This window comes from Danio rerio, chromosome 21 (assembly GCF_052040795.2).
Source record: "Danio rerio strain M-AB ecotype USA chromosome 21, GRCz13ab, whole genome shotgun sequence".
Classification (NCBI taxonomy): Eukaryota; Metazoa; Chordata; class Actinopteri; order Cypriniformes; family Danionidae; genus Danio; species Danio rerio.
The window spans coordinates 25,677,501-25,692,500 of record NC_141041.1 but is presented as its reverse complement, the minus strand read 5'-3'; the positions used below and the strand labels follow the sequence as shown (position 1 = coordinate 25,692,500).

Here is a 15,000-nt window from a genome sequence, read left to right as displayed (position 1 = left end):
ATACACACAACTCCAACTAAAGAAATTCCTTTCATCTAATCAAATATACTAGATGAAAAATAATAAACTGAAGGGGTGGCTCAGTGGTTAGCACTGTCACCTCACAGCAAGAAGGTTGTGGGTCGAGTCCTGGCTGGGCCAGTTGGGGTTTCTGTGTGGTATTTCATGTTCTCCCCATGTTGGCATGGGTTTCCTCTGGGTGCTCTGGTTTCCTCCACAGTCCAGAGACATGCGGTATAGGTAAATTGAATAAACTAAAACTAGTGTATGAGTGTGAGTATGAATTTGAAAGTGCATGTTTCAAAGTGCTGGGCTGTGACTGGAAGGGCATCCGCTTCCTAAAACAAATGCTGCAATAGTTGGTGGTTCAGTCTGCTGTGGCAACCTCTGATAAACCAGAGACTAAGCCGAAGGAAATTGAATAGTGAATAATAATGTTACTCAAAGTGTTTACTTTAGCACTGCACTGAGGTTCACCTTTAGAGTATCTGCACTTATGATGATTTCTATTTTTCTGTAAACTTTTAGAAAAGCAAATGTACTTTTCCCTCCACTATCTTCTATTGAGGTCCTTGTTAGTCATTACTATGTGGCTTTGAAAGGATGCTTTTTTCTTCTCTAAAACATGTTTTTTTCTTATATTTTTTGGTAGACGACAGGCAGTCTATCAATTCTCATTCTTGTAGGGTCACATGGAGTTCTGTGATGTTTCAGCAGATGGCAAAAGGTAAGAAGACGTCTCAGCTTCTCAGGCCAGTGCACACATGCATGTCCATACTTAGAAAGTATGTTTTAGTTTTTCTGAAAAAATTTATTAAATTATTTTAACGATCTAGGTGCAGAGTCTAAAGCGCATGGCGCAAAAGCATCAAGGGTGTGTCTGAATCCACTTTTGCTATTTTAAGGATGGAAGAATACACTCTGCACCCTGGCACAATAATTTTAATATTTAATCCTTCTATCTTTTCATATGTAAAGATATTTGTTTATTGCTGTATATTCTGTGTGTATTAAGCAATGTGTAAGCATTTGAAACCACATAGGTGCATAACTATCGTGCTCGGGGCTCGACTTTAGACCCAATTTTAGATGGCCAATGGCTCTGTCTACTTTAGTTCCTTAAAATAGCATCACGCCAACAATGCGCCTTTACACGCCTCTAATTTATACCAGCAATCCCATGAGTCCACAAAGTAGCGCAAATAGATTTGCTATTTGAACAATGTGGTGCAAAACGTGTAAACTAGGGTTGCGCTAATCTGAAAATAGCACGAATCATGCCAACCACAATGCATGCCTTATTGTGCCAGGTGTATAATAAGGCCCTTAATGTTTGCTTGAAACAAACCATATCACAGCCTTTAAAAGCTCACCATCTAACCTGTCCTGATATGTGCCAACTTTTACATTCAGGTGAATGCTTGGAATTAAATTGTGTGTCAAAATGTCACCAAATTTTTTTTTTCTAAAGGTGCTATTTTCACCAGATGTTGATAACAACCAAGAATATGAAAAAAGAAAACAAATCTAATTAGTAAACAAATTAAGTTATACACGTTTTAAAATGAAAAGACACATAAAAACAGTGTTGAATACACGAAGAAAGGGAGGTGTAGAAAGGCAGTAAAAGCTCAGACAGCAGCTGAAATCTGTCACTAGTTATTCAGCAATGCCTTTGCCCTTCGTCAGTGTAAATTAATATTAGCTGCTTCAGTCCAACATCCACATTATCAGAATAATGAAGATGAAACCAGAGCGGAAAAAAACTGCAAGACAATGATCCAAAAACATAGCCAAAGAAATTCTCAAATGCTTTCAGAAAAAGAAAATCAAGCTGTAGAATGGCCCAGCCGATCGCCTGACTTGAATCCAATGGAAAATACAAATTAAAGATCAGTTTGGATAGACAAAACCCACAAAACCATCAAGACTCTATTGAAGTCTGAGCTATGCATGTGACTTGATTCTCCACATGATAGTCGTCTTTAAGCTTTATCATAGCCTTGTGAATGTGCTACAAAACCAGAGGTATGGTTAAAAAATGATACGAGTTAGCTTGCAAAAATGTAGTGGGCTCATAATAACATTAACCTGTGTATTTTCAGAAATATGTTTTAGTGAATCTTGCCAAACCTTTCTTTTCTAGCATGATTACAACACTTATATAAGTGTTATTCAACATTATATAACTGTTAAACAAGCAGTCAAATGCATTCAAGTTAGTTTAATGTTAGCATGTCAGACGGAGCATCACTGACTGGCTTATATCACCATGAAGGCACAGCGTACATTACAGGACGCATTACAGGAGAGAGGATTACAGGAGGTTGAGTAGTGCCAAGTTTTGGAAAACAGTCTGCATTGCTTTCCTTGGGATCCCAACAGCACGTCTACATGAGCATTGTTGCGTTGTCACAAAGCCATTTTGCTTCATGTTAGACGAAGCGCGAGCATGTCAGAAATAAAACATGGCATTAGTTTACTGTCAGAGTTTGCAACAGCATAGACAGTATCACTGATTATAATGGGTTCTATAAGCTGCATCATGTTGTTCAACTCTGGATTAAATGAAGGATTAAATATTAGGAATGAGTGTTTCAGATCCCTTTAGTAAGACGTTGTTCTCATCAAAATGCTGATTAGTTTTTAAAGACAGTTTGACACACGCTTAATTTTCAGAGCATATAAATGTCATTAAATTTATAACATTTAATTTTCTCATATAAAAACTAAAACTAAACTAAAAACTAGTACTAAAAACAAAAAAAAAAAAAAACTAAAACTAAACTAAAACTAGTAATTCTATATTTATTTCCTACAACAGTACTGTCTGGTTCTTGAATCTGATTGGCTGTTTGCCATTCGATATTCTGCAAATATATATGTATACTCTACAGCAGGGGTGCTCAATCCTGTTCCTGGAGATCTACCTTCCTGTAGATTTCAGTTGCTACCAATATCAAACACACCTGTCTGTAATTATCAAGTGGTGTTCAGGTCCTAATTAATTGGTTCAGGTGTTCAGATCTCCAGGAACAGGACTAAGCACCCCTGCTATACAGTTTGACAAATACTGCAGGTGTTGGACAACATGATATAATTTTGAGACTTTTTTTAGCTGAGAATGTAGTTGTTTAGATTCAACTATGCAGTTTATTTATAAGTATAGAGACTATTTTAAAATATTTATAATTTTGGAGCATCGGATTTAGTTCATCTGTCGTCATCAGCCTGTCTGAGCAGATCAAAGAAAATGACTGTTGACGTTCCGCCACAAGATAGCAACAGAGACCGCATAATAAGTCTTTGGAGAGAGAAAAACTCAGCGTTTTCTCGACATAAGTTTCAAACTACAGCTGAACAAATCATTATAAATCAGGTAAGTGACATTCTAAGTCAATTCTTCTCTTTTAGATTTTGTAGTGCTGTATTTATACCACAGAAACTGATAGTGTTTGGACTGTCCTAGCTTTTTAGAGGTTAATTATTGTTAAATCTCAATTGCAACAAAGAAATTCTGGAAAATCTTTGTAGACTGATGGCATTTCATGCCGTTCAGCCATACAATCCTAAAATGTAAGCAAAAATCAACTGTTTTGTCATCACTTTAGACATTATGCTAGAGAATCATTCAAATATCAGCTCTAAGTGACATTGGTGAATTAATAACAATAGTTTCTGCTGTTCTGATGTCAGCTGCAATTGTAAACTTGTATAGTGGAAAAAAAGTAGTTCCTCATACAAAACGGTTTGAGAATCTCAGTGTTTGATTTTTTTACACACACGATTATGCCGTCAAACTGTTGTATAAACGCAATATTACACTCGAAGCATTGTGATAAGGCTGTATCTGTGGCCTCGAGCCAATGCACTTGTCCCACAAACGCCTATATTCAGCCATATAGCACTGCTCGTCATGTGATATTGCTCATTTAAAACATTGGCACAAGGTCCTATAAAACATGCCATACCTTATCGTACCGTATCGTATTGTATTGTATCATATCCTATCATGATAAAATCTAATATAAAATATCATACCACTTACAAACAAATTACAATGCTAACATTTTAATCTAACAAGAATGACTAAAACACTAAAATCTCACTCACATTGCACTTCGAGGTACTTCTGTGCCTGAAAGTCCTTGACTGCTGGATGGTCAACAATGCAGACCACTGGAACACCGTCGTCTTCTCTCGTGACTGTTAACCTCAGCCAGCTCGTCACAGTGAACATCTTGTCATATGTGAGCTCCACCTTAGACTTGCCTGTGAGGGACAGAAACCAACACAGAATTGCAAATTAAAATGAATTCGTTTTCATTATCATCCCTGTCAAGAAACAACGGGTGGCTAAATGTATCGAAGGCCATGGTATATGTTCCGTCCTGTGAGCATACTCCCCAATGTCTACCGCATGTGTGACATATGGCAGCTCGCTGGCGTTTATCATTGACATGTGTGCAGTAAACGGCCCCCCGCTGCGACACCTGAAATGTAACCATCTGGGAGGGGCTGTGCGACTCAAAAACACCCCTCAAATACAGAGCTGTGTATTGATTTAGGAGTCCACATTTGATCAGATTTTCTATAAATAAGCTCATTCAGTGAATGTACATTTGATACAAATGCTACTGATATATTTGGAAATTACCAGGGAACACTTTTTGGTGTAAGGATAGAATAAAACAGAGTCCAGAGATGCATGGAATAAGTAAGTCTGAAAATCTAGCCGTAGTTTTTCAAAGTCAAAGACAGAGTATGTGATGTATACTGTATATATATATATATATATATATATATATATATATATATATATATATATATATATATATATATATATATATATATATATATATATATATACAGTTGAAGTCAGAATTATTAGCTTCCTTGGAATTTTTTTCTTCTTTTTAAAATATTTTCCAAATTATGTTTAAAAGAGCCAGGAAATTTTCACAGTATGCCAGATAATATTTATTATTATTATTATTATTATTATTATTATTTATTTTGCTATTAAGGTTTGCTATTTGTTTTTATTGGCATGAACAATATGCTGTTGCTTTAAGACCTTATACATAGATAATGTCTCTAAAATACTTTCACTTTACACATGACTGACTGTTTGCATGAATACTCAGCAAGATGGCCAATACTATTCCGAAATGTAAGTGTTTATTTGTCCATTCTAGGTGCAATAACCCAACCAAGGGAAGCAAATTCAACATTTGCATGCTGATGTGTTTCTTTCTGTGTGATGCTTCAGGTGTGTGGATCACAAAAAAGCATCTGTCAGTCTCTTTCATGACTCATCAAACACGTCCTGCTCTTTCTTCTCATTCATCCATATTTCTTTTCTGCTATAACATATATGTTTACAGATAAACTATTTAGAAAATTTGTCAATTAACAGCATTTTGTTGTGCCAGAACTCACATACCTATCTATACTTTGAAATAGTACTGCATGATATTGGAAAAAAATTTTTTACTTGCTATATACATATTTTTCTGTTACGATATTAAGAATAAAAAGACGAATTGAACAGCTCTATCTAGAAAGAATTTATGATTTCAGATTGATTGGGGTGGTTTTGTAAAGCAGTGCATCTACATAACAAAACAACAACAAAAAAACAATTACAAGCATTCATACATACAGTATACAAGCATACATAAATACAGTAGAATAAAAATAATAATAATATATGGTTTTCTGGCAGTCTAGCAGTATTCAGGTACACAAATGAACAAATTAAATGTAAAATACCACTGTATATATACAATATATACACACTTTATTAGGTACACCATATTAGTATCTGGGTTGGACCGCCTTTTGTCCTCAGAACTGCAATAATCCTTCGTGGCATAGATTCCACAAGATACTGTAAATATTCCTCAGAGACTTAGGTCCATATTGACATCATCATGCACTTGGTGCATATTTGTCAGCTGCACATTCATAATGCGAATCTCCAGTTCCACCACATCCCAAAGATGCTCTATTGGACTGAGCCTGGTGACTGTGGAGGCCATATGAGTACAGTGAACTCATTGTCGTGTTCAAGAAACCAGTCTGAGATGATTCACACTTTATGACAAGAAGTAGCCAGCAGAAGATGGGTACACTGTGGTCATAAAAATATGGACATGATCATCAACAATTCTCAGGTAGGCTGTGGCGTTGACACGATGCTCAATTGGTACTAGTGGGCCCAAAGTGTGCCAAGAAAATATCCGCCACACCATTACACCACCACAACCAGCATAAAATGTTGATAAAAGGCAGAATGGATCTATAATTTCATGTTGTTGATGCCAAATCTCACCCTACCAGCATAAATCTAGGCACATCAGACCAACAATATTCCAATCTTTTATTGTCCAATTTTGGTGAGCCTGTGTGAACTGTAGCCTCAGTTTCCTGTTCTTAGCTGACAGGAGTGGTATCCGGTGGAATCTTCTGCTGCTGTAGCCCATTTGCCTCAAGGTTGGACGTGTTTTGCGTTCAGAGATGCTCTTCTTGGTCTTGCAGACCTTGGTTATAACAAGTGCTTTTTTGAGTTACTGTTGCCTTTTAGCTTAAACCAGTCTGGCCATCAACAATGCATTTGAGCCCACATAACTGCCGCTCACAGGATATTTTTCCTTAACGGACTGTTCTCAGTAAACCCTAGATTAAAATTTTTTGCGTTAACGTGTAGTTAGACAGGTGTACCTAATAAAGTGGCCGGTGACTGTAAATACAATGAATCTTTTTTTAAGTCACAAAGATTATAATTTCTTTTACCTGAATGCTTTAAACTGGCTTGAAATGTTTACACCCTCACAGGGCTTAAAAACATGCAAAAAATAACCTGTCTGGTAACACTTCACAATGACTCCACAAATCCCATTAACGACTGTGGCTCAGCAATGGTGACTCAGATGCAGCAATGTGACTATTGTAAATGCACACACATTATGAAGCCATACTTAGAAAATCTCTGGATTACCGAATTTAGACTAAACATTTAATTATGACTTTTGATTACTGATATCGAATTGACCACTTTTACACTTAAAAAAAAAAACGGATTCATTAAATAAATTATGTTTTTGCCTATCCCTACTAAACCGCTTCCTGTGGCGGCTTGTTATGCAGCTGTCACTCATTGGCAACTGTGTGGGCTGCGAGGGTGTGTTTGTGCTTTATGAAGTGAGATATAATGGCTGTAGTGGACGCCTCTGACCCGCAGCACTCCTTCAGCAGCATCAAGTGGGCATGAAGAACACAAAAGACTCGAAGTCATTGTGCGGCTCCAGACAATAGCCTCGCAGCACCGCACAGACCTCCATCACTCAATTACTGCTCTGGCCTTGTAGAGAGAAGCAGGCGTGGGTGGAAAGAGAGAGAACGGAGGAATGAAGGGTTGAGTGAGAAATCTGCAGAAGAAGGAGAGAGAGGGACCTATTGTCCTGTTTGTGTTTTTGTAAAGAAAAAATAAATCCACTTGACCATTAAAAATGAATTTCGTGCGAGTAATTAAAAGAGAAGAAATATATAACGGTGAGTGAGATGGAGGGTAAAAACAAACGTAGCTGAAGTGTGTCCTTTATGCGCCAACAACAAATATAATGGTTACTTTCGAACAGATTTCCTCAAGGAAATTCTCTTTACATTTCAAAGATAAACTTGTATTTGTATATACAGCTGAATTTCATTATATGGATTTAAATAATTCTCCACTGTCTAGGAAGGTTTGGAATAACAAAGTAGACAATTCATTTTTTAGACAGTCTATCCATTTAGGATTGGAAAATGCACAGTGTTGTTTAAAAGTATGGAGTTGGTCTGATTTATCTTGTGGTTTTAAAGTATCTTCAAGGCTGGCTGTATTTGATCAAAATACAATAAATGATTGCTAAAAAATATACAAATAATAAGAAATCTGTGTTTTATTTGAATATTTTTAACATGCAATTGGTTTGTGAAAAGGTAAAGTAAAATTTTCAGCAGCCATTACTGGGTGCATCCTTTAGAAATAATTCTAAAATTCAGAACCTGTATGATTACTATTATGCTTGTTCAAACTAATTATTTGAAATGAGCAGAAACAACACAATTCTTGAGATTTGTCTGGGATCACTTAATTGTTTTAAGTTCAATACACTTACATTTGTTACGTTAACTAAATCTATCATTTTGAGTTGGTACAACATGAATGAATTGTGTGGAAGCCTGCATTTTTTGCACAAAGACTAATATTCTTGCTTGCAACATATTTTTTTAAAGTGGAAGTGAAGCAGTCAGACAAATTTACATTGTTTTGTAAATTGATTTCTACTTTAATGAAAGTATATTAAATAAACAAACTCGCTTAATGAACACTGAAAAAATGCTAAAACTGTTGCAAACAATTTATTTGTGATGAATTTAAACAAATTATTCATTCATTTTCTTTTTGGCTTAGTCATTTTACTAATCTGGGGTCGCCACAGCGGAATGATCCGCTAACTTATCCAGCATATGTTTTTTACACAGCAGATGCCCTTCCAGCTGCAACCCATCTCTGGGAAACATCTATACACACTCATTCACACTCATACACTATGGGAAATTTAGCCTACCCAATTCACCTGTACCACATATCTTTGGACTTATGAGGGAAACCGGAGCCCCCGGAGAAAACCCACACGAACACAGGGAGAACATGCAAACTCCACACAGAAACGCCAACTGACACAGCCGAGGCTTGAATCAGCGACCTTGTTGCTGTGAGGCGACAGCACGACCTACTGTGCCACTGCATCACCCTACATTAAACAAAACTTTAAACAAATTTTTAAACTAACTTTAACAATATTCAACTTAATTTGTTTGTTAAAATTCAGTTTGTAAATAATTTGTTTACAACCATTTCATGTAAAAAATTGTAAATCCAAGGAATCATCTTTAAACAATTTTTACATTGTAACCATTTTGAAGAAAACGGCATGTTTTACTATATTTTTTACACTGAAAAAAATTACTTCTGCAAAACTGTTGCAAACAGTTTATATAGTTTATTTGTTGAATTTAAACAGATTAAATGTACTAAATTTCATCTTAATCTGTTTGTTTAAATTTAACACAAATACATTGCTTATAACCATTTAACTTTAAAAAAAATGTAGTAAATCCAAGGATTCATCTGTGAATTTTTTTTAGTGTTGAGCTAGGGCGCCGCCATCTTGGAACATCACTGTGTCTGCCATCACGGGGTTGATTCTGTTCCCTCAGCTGAACAAATACAGTGGAAGTAATGGACTAAACACAGAGACTGTAAAGCCTAATTTATTCCAATGTGTGAAGTTGTGGGTTTGGAGTGGATGCAAATACAAGCATCAGATGTGTGTCTAATATATAAAAATATATTTATTCTATTTTTATTTTTTCCTTTTTCAATTAGAAATTATTTGATGCGCTTTGGTCTACTCTCTGTATTATGTTGCCTAACTGGGTTAAAACCATAGTTTCAACAAAGTCCGGTGCCAACGTAATGGGGGCAGGTACTTTCACTATTCACTTCTATAGCTGCTCACCTGTTTTCATGTTCAAACCAAACTAAGATCAGCGTGGTTTTTCAATTCGCAGTTTCTACATCTATATACATGTTGAGAGATGGAGTTTATATAAAAGGGAATTTGTCTTCACATAATTCACAAAGACGTGACTTAGTAAAGTGTGAAGTCATGTGTTTTAATCTTTGCAAATCCCCTCATCAGTCAGCATTGCATCAGCGTGAAAGAGTGGACCAAAGTGCATCAATGAAAGGTATTAAAAAAAGAAAAATAGAAACAGTATAAATATTTTTGTATATATTAGACAGAACTTTGATGCTTGTATTTGTACCAGATCTGCGGTATGCATTGGGTTAAATTAAGCTTTGCAGTCTCTTTGTTCAGTCTATTATTTCCACAGTATCTGTTCAGTTGACGGAACAGAACCAACCATGTAACTTCAGACATAGCAAATTTGCAAGATGGCGGCACCTTTGCACTAAAAGCTATAGTAAAACATGCCCTTTTCTTCAAAATGGTTACATTAATCGAGTTTGTTTCACCTACTATGCCCCTCGCTGCTGGAATCAGCTTCCAGAAATGGTCAGATGTGCTCCAACAGTAGGCACATTCAAATCAAAACTGAAAGCACATCTGTTTAGCTGTGCCTTTCCTGAATGAGCACTGTGCTACGTCCGACAGATTGCACTATTATGTTTTTCTCTTCTTTTTCATTCTTTTAATCACATTTTATCTGTTTTTTTATCATTTTTATAATTTGTTTTTATTTTTCTTATACTTATTTCTTTTATTCTTGTTTATGTAAAGCACTTTGAATTGCCACTGTGTATGAAATGTGCTAAATAAAAAAAACTTGCCTTGCCTTGCCTTGTTTAATATATTTTATTTAAGGTGGAAAACAATTTAAAAAATAATATAAACTTGACTAACTGCTTCACTTCCACTTTAAGTTTGCAAAGATATACTTTAAAATAAAGATTTTTTTTAAATAAGGTCAGGCCACCATTAAAACACAAATCCAGCTAATATCATAATTATTGTGCATGTTGGAAAACAAAACAAAACAAAATAAAATAAAACAAAAAACAAAAATAAAAAATAATAAAATAAAACAAAACAAAATAAAATAAAAAAATTGAAAATAAAATAAAATACAAAAATAGTACATAAAATAAAAATAAAATAAAACTAAACAAAAAAAAACAAAATAAAATAAAATGACAATAAAATAAAACATAAAATGAAAATAAAATTAAACAAAACAAAATAATATGAAAATAAAATAAAGTAAAATAATTCAAGTAACTTTTGTAGAAAGAAACTGAGTTAACAACAGTCTGTGGAACTAGTTACTGAATAAAATTGTATATATTTTGTTTCAATGTATCAGTGCACATTATGTTGTATTTGGTGTAGTGTTGTGTAACAGCAAGTGGATATCAAAGATAAGCTTAGCCAGTAATTGCCATCCTACTTTTGCCAATTATTCATAGATTATGTGTATCTTTTACCAATGTTTTTAATAATATTAATAGTCCACAATATTAAATAAAATGGCACTGCAGTGTAGAAATCTGGACATCTCAATCCTCCAGACGTTTTGTGTCATTTTTTTCCACATTTCCTTTACTCGAGCATTCATTTCTCCTGCATTCAGCATTATCATCAGTGAATGGATATTCAGACAATCATATCTCCAATAAGAGAAGACACAGAGCTCATTGAGAGCCCAGAAGCACGTCTGTATTCTCCCTCACAATGCCACAGTCACTGCTGATAAAGAGATAATCACAGGTCAATCACTGTCATTCACACATTTCTTCATTTCAATAACATCTCCCTTTTTGAAATGCAAAGGAGCTCTGATTAGTCCCAATCTGCAGCGATACAGTGGGCTGAATATCAAAAGAGATCCTGTTCCCCATTGAATTGGCAGATTTTTTTGCAGTCTATAATTATTCGCCACCTTCTGATGGTAAAGTCACTCGTTGAAGACGACGCTCTGGAAAATCTGAGGCCAAAGCAGTGATTTCTCAAACTTCCTTAAAGACATTAAAAAGCCTGAATCGAGCTATTGTGTTTCAGCTCAGCTTACTTGGCTAATTGAAATGAGATTATATTTTTTAAGCAATGACACAATGAGCGGGCCGACGCCGTCTGACAGGAGGAAATTAACAAGTCATTGTTTCGCGACGCTCATTCAGCGAGTCTTACGAGACAGGTGTGTATCAACAATGGAGCAGGATGTAAAACAGAAGTACCAAACACGGATAAGACGGCGAAGGTTGTGTATGCGTGAGCGAAAGGGAGAATGAGGTGGTACATAGTGGGGGCGGCTGAGTTTACATTCCAGGGCTGTATGGGTGTAACCTTTAAATGATATTTAAAAAAGCCTGATTATCCTAGAGGTAATTAGGCTGAATGAGGAGGACATTTAATTAAAAATAAATCCGAAAAGGCGCAGGGGCCAAAAGCAATTTCCAGCCAGTGAGTGCCAGTGATGCACTGCCTGTGTCAGGAGAGGGTCCCTCGCTTTCTTCAATCGCTTTTCTCCTCCTTCTCCTCCTTCATTCAAACCATTTTCACTCTACAAAAACAGAATATTCATGTCCTGCTGTCCGTCTTGCTGAGGCAACCTCGTTCATCTTTAGCAGAGCATTTGTCCAACTGTCCAATAACCCAGATAGCAGGCAGTAATCGGCCCGAGCTCGGCTGCCCTCCGGCGCCTCCGGCTCCGACTCGGCATCGGCGAGTGTTATCCGGGCCGAGTGCGGCCCGCAGCTCGCTCGCGCACATGCGGCTGTGATGCGGCTGTAAAGCACTGGCCCGATTCCGGTCAACCATATCCGGTCCGAGTCTGTCTGTAGAGTCCTGGCCGCTTCTGGCAAGGACTCGGCTGATGGCAACCGATTAAGTTCTTATTTTATCTAGTAATCTGTTAGCTCCACGTTTAATGATAATTTGAGAAAATATTCATGGTACGATAGCAAAAAAAAAAAAAAAAGAATATTTAGTGTGGATGGTCTCAATGTTTAGACGCAAACAAAACAATATTATTTATAAATAGATTATACATGTCATCTAGAGAAAAACTATGTAAAATTCGCTTATTTTTGAGATAGCACGCTCCTGTGCTGACTGTTTTTTTTTTTTTTAAAGCAGAAGTTGGTTTCATAATAAACACATGCGTGACTAAACTCATGATCCAAACTCCATCCAGACGGTGGCGGTAATGCTCCAACAAGCTGGTTGTCAACCACCATGGCACGAAGATCACAAGAAGAAAAAGTTTGATTTTTCAAAGATTCCATGTGGATTCCGGTCAGAAAGGTAAGCTTTTTACTGCTTGTGTACTGTATAATTAGCGAATTTAGAGCTTAAAACATTTCCACGGTGTTTGGTTGTAACAGCGTTTAGTAATTTAAAACAGTTTGATACGAAATGTAACTTGCTTTAAGAAACACGACTGGAGCTAATGTATGCTAACGCTAACAGTTACAAACACGTCTGAAAGTTCCTTTTCCTTTTACACAATGTTAGATTGTAACGTGTGTAGTAACTGAAAACTATTTTAATTATTTTAAAGAAACATGAAACGAATTTGTGTGTATGCTAACTTTGCGTTAAAGAAAGTTTCTGTAGACGAATCCATTATCGCTAACATGGCATAACGTGTTTTTTTCCTGATTTAACATTATAAAGTACCGTGGATGTTGAAAAAATCATTGTACAGGCGTATACTTATCCAACAGTATTAATTCTGTGATTATGTGTAATTAAAAACTAATTAATTAATAAAATATTATTGTTTATCTTGTTTATGCAGTTTTTCACGAAAAATGATTGAAACTCGACTGTTTACTATTCTCTTTAAATTATCCAAGAGAAATATATTACTATGCACTTAAATTCAGATGTGTTAGCCTATGTGAATCAATTATATCTTTTGTTCAAGCTGTAATGGTCAGTTAATGTAAAACTGAACGTCTTAAAGCAGATTTTGATGTTTTTTTTTTTTGGTTTTTTATGTTATTGACAGTGATAAATTCTGATTTAAATGAATGGGTAACAATATTTGTTGGATAAGTCTTATTGTTCTTGTTTAACAAAGGTTAGTGAGATCATTTTGCAGCACATCACGACCAAAGAAGTCAATGGCACACTCTTTTGAACGTGAATAGGCATGTTATAGTTGTGTGCTAAAAGTCCATTATAAGCTGTAAACTGCTGATATATTTTCAACATAGATTGAGCTTTTCAGACATTACATTACTAATTGCTTCACAAACAGCTGAAATGGTCTATTGTTATTGGCTATCATCATCAAACATTTTTCACAATGGTAGGTTAATCTTCATGGGTACAGAATAATGCATGTGCTTGACCATCTTACAAATCTATGTCTCAGATTCATAAGGCTGTCACTCTGCATGAATCTCCAAATAAATCTTGTGCAACCTTCTGTGTACTGATTATTTACACTATAGGTATTATATGCATTAATTAACTTTGATAGTATTTTAGGATTTGAACTTTTCTTTACGGGAGGTTAACAACAATGTGATGTTTCATTATAGATGCATATGAGGAAGCTCGACTCAAACATCCAACATCCAACCCAACTGTGATTTCTGACTGGTAGACAGATGAGGATGATGATCGCCCGTCATACATCTAAAGACAGAACAGGTTTGTTTGCAATTATTTTAAACACATACTGTCAACATTATGTCATTGATCTATTACAACCTGTGAGTTTTGACCTGGCACTATACTAAAGTGATGTTTTGTTTTGTAAATGTATCTGATTAAGGGACAGTATAGACACATCTATACCGTGATGAAGAAAAATTACTTGGAACAAAGAGGCTGGATAAAAGGCAGGTATGAAGATTTCAGAAATCAATGCAGCACCACAAGTACCATCACCATCAATGACTATGGCAGAAATCTTAAGACCACCATCAAGATGCACAGATACTGTACATTCCAGTACACCAGGCGTGTCCAAACTACGGCCCGCGGTGAGGCTTTTTATAAATATCAATAGAATCTGGCCCGCTATACAAAAATGAACGTAATTCAATAAATAACCACCGGGTGTCGCTATTACATGCATTCAATTAAGCAGCAGTTCTTGTTATGATCTATAAATCTATCTATCTGTCTGTCTGTCTGTCTGTCTATCTGTCTATCTATCTACACACAGTTGAAGTCTGAATTATTAGCCCCTCATTGATTTATTTTTCTTTTTTAAATATTTCCCAAATAATGTTTAACAGAGCAAGAACATTTTTACAGTATGTCTGATAATATTTTTTCTTTTGGAGAAAGACTTATGTTTTATTTCGGCTAGAATAAAAAGCGGTTTAAATTTTTTTATGAACCATTTTAAGGTCAAAATTATTAGCCCCTTAAGTCTTCAGAACAAACCATTGTTATAAAATAA

The 15,000-nt window shown here is 35.6% G+C and overlaps 1 protein-coding gene and 1 long non-coding RNA gene across 17 annotated transcripts in view; one reads left to right on the top strand and one right to left on the bottom strand.

Annotated features, from left to right (window-relative positions):
- The window catches only part of cadm1a (cell adhesion molecule 1a), a 462,767-nt gene that overhangs the window by 86,924 nt on the left and 360,843 nt on the right, over positions 1-15,000 (bottom strand). For 12 of the 16 annotated variants that reach the window (XR_015519664.1, XR_015519665.1, NM_001113551.3 and 9 more), the window contains one exon: positions 4,114-4,272. Coding sequence is in view for 10 of the 16 variants with exons in the window: in NM_001113551.3 (NP_001107023.3) it covers positions 4,114-4,272 (159 nt within the window). In the remaining 6 variants the exon portion in view is untranslated. Of the gene's footprint in view, positions 1-1,514; positions 2,913-3,049; positions 4,273-15,000 lie in introns of those variants that run through there. The other 4 variants (XR_015519668.1, XR_015519669.1, XR_015519666.1 and 1 more) reach the window with 3 other exon arrangements.
- LOC137488816 (uncharacterized) overlaps positions 12,827-15,000 on the top strand; it is a 4,195-nt gene continuing 2,021 nt past the window's right edge. The window contains exons 1-3 of the long non-coding RNA XR_015520355.1: positions 12,827-12,881; positions 14,129-14,240; positions 14,365-14,435. This is a non-coding gene — a long non-coding RNA (uncharacterized LOC137488816). The remainder of the gene's footprint in view (positions 12,882-14,128; positions 14,241-14,364; positions 14,436-15,000) is intronic.